At 35.5% G+C, this 9,583-nt stretch overlaps 1 protein-coding gene across 2 annotated transcripts; it reads right to left on the reverse strand.

Annotated features, from left to right (window-relative positions):
* Positions 1-2,823: 2,823 nt before the first annotated feature.
* LOC112521327 (two-component response regulator-like APRR2) lies at positions 2,824-9,328 on the reverse strand. Of its 2 annotated transcripts, none has more exons than XM_025130117.1 (12): positions 9,152-9,328; positions 8,041-8,240; positions 7,076-7,155; positions 6,915-6,981; positions 6,782-6,828; positions 6,512-6,589; positions 5,540-6,031; positions 4,912-5,052; positions 4,406-4,675; positions 3,742-3,798; positions 3,580-3,657; positions 2,824-3,286 (listed from the first exon to the last, which is right to left on the reverse strand). In XM_025130117.1, the coding sequence occupies exons 2-12, from the start codon at positions 8,168-8,170 to the stop codon at positions 3,122-3,124; spliced, it is 1,605 nt and encodes a 534-aa protein (XP_024985885.1). In that variant the 5' UTR covers positions 8,171-8,240; positions 9,152-9,328; the 3' UTR covers positions 2,824-3,121. The 2 variants fall into 2 exon arrangements, with proteins under 2 accessions (XP_024985885.1, XP_024985884.1); XM_025130116.1 differs by having other exon boundaries at positions 4,406-4,678.
* Between the last annotated feature and the right edge of the window lie 255 nt (positions 9,329-9,583).

The following is a 9,583-nucleotide window of genomic DNA, read 5'->3' on the forward strand; positions in this document are numbered from 1 at the left end:
GTAAGATTTTAGTTCACCAAAACGACATCGTATGCAACAATTTACCCAATAAGTAAGATTTTAGTTCACCAAAACGACATCGTATGCAACAATTTACCCAATAAGCGCTTACTGTGGTAAGAGTTGTCGCCCTCACTTACCAGGTAAGACTCTTGGTCCTTGTCTCATTCTTACCGGGTAATATTCTCTGTCCTTACCATATTCATCCGATGAGATAATGTTACTTGATAAGCGATTACCAATACCCGGATAAGCGTTTAGTAAACGACACCTTAGTTTTGTATCCAATTCTCATTATGAAGTGCTTAAAACCTATACCAAACATTATATGTTGATTTATAGGGATTAGAATCAAACTAGTTGTATTGGATATCATCATGGAGTCGAAGACAAACTAATGAAATCATGTCGAAGAAATCTGAAGCGGTTCAACGTATCCCAAGCATACGAAGACCAACGCCCTGATTCAAGACGGCGTTGAGGAGTTCGACAAATATTTCTGTTACACCCTTAAAATTAAGAGCAATCGAAACTTAAAAAAAACCTAAAATTCGTTAATAGCAGTAGGAGTTTCACCTGATCAGGAGGTACACTGAAATTAATATGACATGATTAATAAGAGGTACTTTCTCTGTTTTCACATGCATACAGGAAATTTGCATCATTATGTTCAAATGTAACTCTAGACCAGAATTCTGTAATAATTAAAGCGTAGAATGTAGAAATTGGAAAGCATAAATCTAGAGTATCATGATGTGAACCACTATCAAATATATTGCTTCAATAAAACATTATGAACACATATTTTGTACACATTATAATCACCTTGTGAACACACTGTGACACAACATCAAGAAAAAAAAATTAAAGATCACTAAAAGTATTGTATAAGGACTTGAATACACATTGCGAACAATTAATTAACGCTTTATTTGAAGAGTTATAAATTTTTTATTTATGAAAGTTATAAACCTTTTATTTATAAGGAGTATAAATTAATTAAATGTATTTATGAATTGACTAAATTAATTTTTATATTATTTAATAAAAAACATAATCATATGATTTGAAACTAGTGATGGCCAAACCGGCCCGGGCCCTCCGGAGGACCAGAACTGGGACCGGCGGTTACATCTGGTTTTGTGGGACCGGGACCGGTTAAGAACCAACGGTTGAGGCTGGTTATGCGTTTCGTCAGGCTCGATTGGGACCGGCCCGGGACCGATTTTTGGCCATCACTATTTGAAACCATAAAAATTTAACTGTTTGTAGCTGAATACTTATCCATAAAAAAAGATTTGGTACACAGATGGTGTACCATTTTAAGTTCATATGATATGTCGTATTCAACTTTTGGATCGTGATGACTAGAAAAAGGGCAATCAATGTGAGTTGTTACTTTCGTGGCCATTAATTTAAAGTAAATTATGAATCTGATCCAATGATTTGTCAAAAGTAACAAATTTCATCGTTACCATTTTGTATACAAACTGGTCATAATGGTTTGTAAAAACGTCCAGATTTGATCTCTTTCCCTTTGTCACTCAACGATCGAACTTTACTTATTTCTTCTTTTAGAAGCCCTCTATCAATATGCTCCAACACTTACACCTACGCACCAACCTGTGCCCCCTCTTGCTCTGCTCCTAAGTTCCTTCGCGGAACGCGTTCCTTAACAACAACTTGACAACTTATAAGACGACTTCATACCACTTTCTAGCCGTATGAGGTGAAAATCTCATGTACGGTTCTGTAACAAAGATTCTTTGAACTGAATGACGATTGTAATGGATATCGGCTCAATTCGAAGGAAATTATGCGGATTATTCTTATGTACCGTTGCTTGAATGAAGACACCAGATCGGCCCCACTTTACAAAATGCCTGCCACCGACCCTTCTTATACTATCATAATTTATTAAATGGTTCGAAATTTAAGTAACATAACATAAAAATATCTGTCGACTGATGTGTAAATCCGACTTTACAAGCTCTATTGTGAAAAAACCATCACTTAATGTAGTTCGTAAATCCGACTTTACATTCTTTGTGTCCACCTTTTTTTCGTAAAACTAGAAAAACAATTATGTGTTATATATAAACTAGAAAGGTACTCACACAATGCAGCGAGATATATCTTGATTTAATATTTCATTTATTTATCTCAATCAATTTTATAATATAGTCTTACATGATTTTGAAAAAAAGATAATGTTTTTATTTCTGAACAAATATAAATTTGACAAAAATATATCGATATTAGTATCAAATTAACTATTTAAAATTCCTTATTTGTTGTGTAATTTTTTAATCTAATTTTTTTTTATAATTTAATTTAGTTTCAATAATAAAGTAATTTATATTTGGTTTAATAATATAATTTTCTTATAAAGATAATAATTGATTATTTTGTTAGAACTCGATAATTATCCTAATTATATTTTAAATTTTTCATATTTCATGTTTATTCTCTATTTGATTATGTTTAATAACAGTTAGTTATACGAATTCAAACATGAAGCTTTAATAAACTGTACTTATGCATAATTTACTTGTAATCTTGAATTTTAAGTAATATACATCAATATATAATACTTCATGTGTAAAAAATAATTTTTAAGAATTTTTATCAAATTTGATTTAAAGTTTTGATAGAGAATACTATTGAGATCCAAATTGATGAGGGAGGCCACCCGACTTCCATAATTTCTTTTCCCTCTTTGTTCAGAGTTGAAGTTGACCAATCCAGAACAAGGTACAACTTTTGATACAAGAAATATAAGTTACTAAAACACTTTAGCCCTGGAAAGATCAACTATTGCTCTGGAAAACAAAAAAATTCAGTTTCTGAACTGCATCACAAAGAGGAAAATTTGGACCATTTTGACAATCTCTTCAGAGATGTACAATGCTTTTATTGCACAGGGCCAGTTCTTAAACCCACCCCAGATGGGGCCCACAGGCAAAATGTGTAGGTCCCACATGCAGAATGTGGTGGGCCCACAAAACAAAATGTCTCAGTTAGGACCTATTTACAACCACATTGAACTCTTGTGAATTGGCAATGCAAGGAAATTTATTGATCATCACATCAATTGGTGTTGGATGAGGTGGCAGACATGTCAGCGTTGACGAGAGCCGTTGATTCGAGGAGGAACGGTGGAGATCCCTTGTTTGGACAGCTCATAAATGACACTCTCAGTTGAAGGAGGTTTAAGGCCCAAAGGCAAAGGTAGCCATGGCTTATTTATTGCTTCCTTCACAACCTTATCAATCACTTCATCGCCCTACATAGATTTTAAAGGAATTATAAATTATCTGTTGGAGTCAAGTTGTAAGCTATCAATAACTTCCATCATGGTCAAACAAACTACATTTGGAGTAACGGTTAGTAGGTTCAGCTTTCGAGTTTGATGATGAAAAATATGATGTTAATGAAGATTGTTATCATGTTTAACGTGGGTATCGAGAGTTTTCGGAAACGAAAACGGATCCATCCCTATTCCCGAAATTGAAAAGTAGTATGTTTGACCATAAAAGTCAATGATGATGTATTTACGGATATAGTGAATGTCCATACAGGAAAATGGTCGCTTGAAGGCTTTGGGATGCTTTGACTACTCTGCATTGAATCCCTACCCTGAAACTGTGAAACATTCTGCATTTTCCGGAGTCACTTTTAGTACATTTTCGTAATAGAAGACGCACATGTCGTGCAAATGATCATAAAAAGCGTACTCACTTGAGGAAAAGTTGGTTGTGGTGGTACGGTTGGGCAGCCCCACGCATCCGCTTGTACCTACAACATCATAATAACATAAATGTCGCAAACGAACATTCAAAAGTGATCTTTTAGTCTAAAATGACCAATTTAACCCGATTCTCGACCTCACAGGTGCATCCATCATGAAAATTTTCCAAAGTTGGGAACTTTTCGTGCTTATATCAAGTTTGATGATTTGAAAAGGAGAAAAAGACATATTGGTAAAGTGGCAAAAGAGTCTTTTTCTTTCTTCATCTTTATATGGGACTTCAAGAAAAGAAAAACAGACATCTTGGTGCAGTGGCAAAACCATCTTTTTCTTTTATCATCTTTGTATCTATCTGTAAGGCAGATCTTGCCTGCATAAGGATCCTTCCGGTATTTCACGCTACAATTATCGATCTATTCAGGCACCAAGACATGCATCTAATGTCACCCAACACATTGCAGTGTTGAACTACGATTCATACGTGTAGACACATCATCACTTTATTTGATTCATCTCCTTATTCTCTTTCTTCAATAAAGTTTTCATGTGTCAACACATGATTGGTGGACATGGATTTTAGACACGAGATTTACACCTAAAAGAGCCCTTACCGAAAGAGCCCGTATTCTGGTTACAATAAAAAGAAGCATTTACCCCCGAATAAGGATTCCACATCCAACTTTCCGAAGATTGCCATGCTGGATAATACGGTGAGCCCCACATCTGAGGTGGAGGAGGGTAACTGTGTGGAGGTGGCCAAGCAGGATAGACTTGGCTGCCAGAAAGGGCATGGTTAGAATGATATGGAGGGTAGGCCACAATCGGTTTTTGTGGATAGTAGCTTCTTGGCGTTGAATGTCTAGTTTGAGGCCATTTTCGCCCGCTTTCCTTTGGCAAAATGTGCCGACGTTGTAATCTGTATTTCTGCTTGAATCATGAAGCAAATATATGTTCAGTTATAGATACAAGCAAGCAGGGTTGCACATGGTATAACCCATAAAAGATCATTGGTCCAGCAGTATCCGGGTTACCAGCAGACCCCAACCTCCCTCACTTTGTGTGAGTATTTGCCGTATATAATTATTATATATTTCAAAAGGAAAAAAAAGCACCGATGCACATGGAGTGCACGTTTGTGGTAACAAGATGGTTAGACTAACCTGGAGATGACTTGCTACATTATGCCGAGTCAAACCCTCCACATTCATAAGTTCTAGTATACGAGAAGGTATGGCTTGATCGACACCAAGTTGCTCTACGGCTTGTACGAATTTCTTGTGTAGTTCAGAAGTCCAATCTACCTGAAACATATCCATTATAATTACAAACAATCAAGACAAAAAATACAACTGTTACCCATTAGATTATTCTCCAAAAAGGAGAGAAGGGATGATGGTCTAAGTTTAACCGATGTGGGACTCCAATACACTCCCTCCAACAGAGCGTAGACGGGCACAGATTGTCCCACAGTGTTGAGTCCCCTGGGCTCACATATAATGTGAGAATATGTGGAACCCCATTAGATTACTTTCCAAAAGAGCCCTTGAGGAAAGAACGAAGATTCCAACATATATCGAGAACAAATGGTCCCAAGTCTAGTTGATGCGGGACTCCCTTACAACGGAGGCTAGATGCACAATATTGTTCCAAAAGTGTCAAGAGTCCCTAGAGTGGCGAACCTTGGCTCTTATACCATACTCTCCAAAAAAGCCTTGAGAGGAAAGAAGGGAGATATATCGAGGAGAAATGGTCAAAATTACTTCGAATTTCCATCAACCATCATCTTACCTTTATCTTTCTTCGACTAGATTTAGTCCCCCGTGAATTAGAACGATGCTCAGATGCTTCATTTCGTTTCTTACCATCGTTCTTAGAATCTAAACCACATTCATCATTTGCAGGCTTGTCGATACCCTCCTCCAAACTCTTAGCCGAATTCATCTCTATAGTAGTTTCAACAACTAAATTATCACAAGTAGTTTCGACAAATTTGGATTCACCATCATGATCTACGCACTCTTTTTCAGGTGATCGGTTAGTTTGATCCTGATCTTGATCTTGGCAATCCCCATTATCAACTAATCTTATTCCTTGCTTCAATTGTGGGGTTGAAGGAGCCGGATACTTATCACTTTCGACAGATACCTCCTCATTATGCTCTTGATTTTTATTACATTCTTCCTTTATATCTTTTTGTTCCATATGAACCTCTAGAACAGAAGCAGCCAAAGCCTTCTCAGATTGCAATCGTTCAGATTGATCTTTAAGTCCTGCAAACGCCTGCTCGAAGTTTTCACAATCCCAGCACCAGAAATAAGTGAAATTAAGGTAACCAAACTACAAGAAGTAATTAAGTTTATAGGACCAAAAAATTGTGCATCCTATGTAAAAGTGTTACAATGAGTTTGTAGGACACTTCCTATGTAAAAGTGTTACAATAAGTTTATACAACACTTTTGGACATCTTGACAAGTTCTTTAGGTACTTCTAAATAAAGTGTATTGGTTTTTTTAGTTCCTATGAATACTTCTTTTCCCAGGACACTTGTTTCATAAAACACTTTTTCAAATGATGTCATATAAAAAAATTAATATAACGCTTTATTTCAGAAGTGTTACAAAAAACTTGTTAAGACGTCCAAAAGCAACCTATAAGTTTATTTTACAATTTTACAAGAGACGCACAATGGTTTGGTCCTACATTAGGACACTAAGACATTGTTGGTGTATATAAACCCTATTTTGTTGCAGTTAAACCAACCTTGTGAGCCACATGTTGCCATATGTTTCTAAGTTTATCTTCTGACAGTGGTTTCTCAAGGAACTCAACAGCACCAAGCTACATCACAAAACACTATGTTATTAGAATGACTGATAAAAAATAAGGCTATATTTAGCAAACCAGCTGATAAACTATTCATGTTTATAAAAACTGATGGAGAAACTAGATGAAAATGTAAAATGGCCCAAGACAAATTGGTTTTTTGATATGAATGTTGTGTAAAATGATCTTGTGAGGAAGGAAACTCACCGCTATACACTTCATCATGGTACTGAGGCAATTCACATCTGAATTCACTGCAATCAGAACAGAATAAACTTGCAGTTTATGAGGAAATAAAGAGTTTTTGTAGAAGTTACAATTAGTGGTTCATGGGACATACTGATTGTAGGCAAGTCTTTAGCACTTTCAAGAAATTTAAACCTTCGATCTTCATTCTCTGCTCTTACCTGTGACAAAATGTAACGATGTATAGACCTTAGAGTTAAAGCCAAGAAACTTGAAATCCGTTTCATGATTATTATCTCGGTGGGAATTGAATACCTCTACTATTGCTACATGGAAGCCATTAGAATTGTCTGAAATGGCCGATAATGCTTCATTCTCACTAAAGAACATAGAAACTGCACATGTAAAACGTGAAGTTAGGGGCCGTCTACCAACACAAACAGGGTAAGAGTCACCATCTTCACTTACTTTATTGGGTAAGATTCTCGGTCATGAAAATGGCATAGTAAGATAGGTGGTAAACACCATGATCATCTACAGGGTAAGTGTCACCACTGTCACTTACCAGGTAAGGTTTCTCGGTTGGCAAAATGGTACAGCATGATTGTAAATTGTTGATAAAGACTAGTCATCTCTCACAGTGTAAGCGTCTCTTACCCGGTAAAAGGCAATTAAGTGTTTGGAAAAGATAACCGGTAAAAGGCAACAAGTGTTTGGTAAAGGTAACATATTTAAGGCCCTACTAATGCAGATAAAGTATTTATAGGCTTGAATACAAACCTAATCCTGCTAAGAATTTGACTCAAATAGATAAACCACAGACACAAAAAGATGATCATCTTTTATTTAATATACACCTGGTTTACCACTTAATCCATTTCTAATCGTCATTAACAACCATAAGGCTGGTGTCTGATTGGTTTGGGCTTGGGCTCCAAAGGTCAAAAGTGTCTGAACGTCCTAAGTTCAAATCCAAGGAGGAATAAAAATCCACTTGTGGCTATGGAGGTCCAAACGCGGTGACTCCGGATTATCCGCAAATCAGGTGATCGCCCTAGGATTAGTCGGCTTGCACAACGGGTTGGATATCGAAGTTAATAAAAAAAATCGTCATTAACATAGAGAAAGATCTTTTCTTTGAAGTTTTTATGATTATCTTGCATAACACATGCTTCAGACAGTCTCAAGAACTCAAAGTATGCAGTAAAAGATCTACTAAATGTCAACAAAAATTCAAAACTGAACAAATCAAGAACAGTTTTTGGAGTTAAAAAACTGACCAGAATAACCCATTTCTTCAAGTTTTGATCTTATTTCAGCTGCAGAATCGATGTCTTCGTCAAGGAGCAAGACTCTAAGACCCTTTGGAAAGTCTTTCCACCCCAATAAATCATTTGCAGTGCAAACCATAGCTGGTTCGGCATCGTTTAGTTCATCAGATCTCTCTATTCAACATCAGTTTTCTCATCGAAAACTAATTCTGCATAAAACCCACAGCAAGTTCAATCTCACCCATCTTGGGTTCACAGCAAACATTGCATTTTTCAATATCTTGATTGTTAGATCAATGATTAGTTTTGTAGATCAGGATTCAAATCATTAAGCTACCCAGTTGATGCGATGATGGATGAATCATATATGAAAAAAAAAAAAAATTTAATTAGTAAAAGCTTTAAAATCAAAGCAGCAAATGATTTCTTGATAATAACTTTCCTCTATCTGAGAATTCATAATTGAAGATCACGCATATATTTGTTTATCAGAATTATGCGTACCCATGGATATAAAAATATTCATAAAGTATATTCACTTTTAATAATGATTCAAAGTGTTAAAAAAAGCATATAATATTTGTAGGTCATAACCCATAATGCAAAGTAGATTCTTGATTATGCACACACACTGGCACACCCAAAAAACACACACACGTTCTTGCATCTTGAATTCTTGATTCCAACATCATCAACCAAGTTAAACGTAACTACAATCTGCAGACCGGAAAACGCATAAAATAAGGAAAATATTGAAATCAAACTCTTATGAACAGCAAGCAGCTAGTATGAGTTTGAAAAAGAAAATCGACCCAAGTTCAGTGTGGCAAAACATCAAACAGCTGGAACCCCACTTCTTCAGATCTTCATCAAACACTCAAGAAAGCTTTAAATTGCAGATTAGTTGAAGAAACAAAGGCTTAGATGAAGGACACAAAAGGGTATTAACAAGCAAAAAGAAATGCACGTAAGGTAGAAGAGATAGATAGAGACGATGACACAGTAATAAGTATAAACGGAAGTTACACATGATTCATAAAAAGAAGTAAACATTAAACTGCACCCAATTGAAGCAAAACATGAAGAAAAAGAAAAGGAGGTTTAAAGTTATGAGCTTTACTAAAGAAAAAGCCATGGGCGCCACTATGATGTCTTTCCTTGTGTTGCAATAGATGCAGGGATAGAGAGAGAGAGAGATGAGAGAGAGAGATGCAGATGATATGCAAAAAGTCTGCACTAATCAGCCATAACCTGAACATGTAGCTTTTTGGGGTGAGGGTATTTTGTTTTCAAAGAAATCACTGAGTGATTGTTCCCACCACCGTATTTGTCAAAGATTTTCCCTTTCTGTTTTTTCCTTTAAATTTATTGTTTTTATTTTTTTCAAAATTTTATGAAAATACCACGTAGTTTTTTCTATTTTTTTATTTTGTGTAATTGTAATTTTTGAAATTTAAATATAGTATCAAAGTATTTTATATAAAACAGAAATTAAATAAAAATATATTATGTTTTCATATATTATGTAGATTATGTTATAAAATATTTAATA

This window comes from Cynara cardunculus, assembly GCF_001531365.2.
Source record: "Cynara cardunculus var. scolymus isolate 2C chromosome LG 11, CcrdV1, whole genome shotgun sequence".
Taxonomy (NCBI): Eukaryota; Viridiplantae; Streptophyta; class Magnoliopsida; order Asterales; family Asteraceae; genus Cynara; species Cynara cardunculus.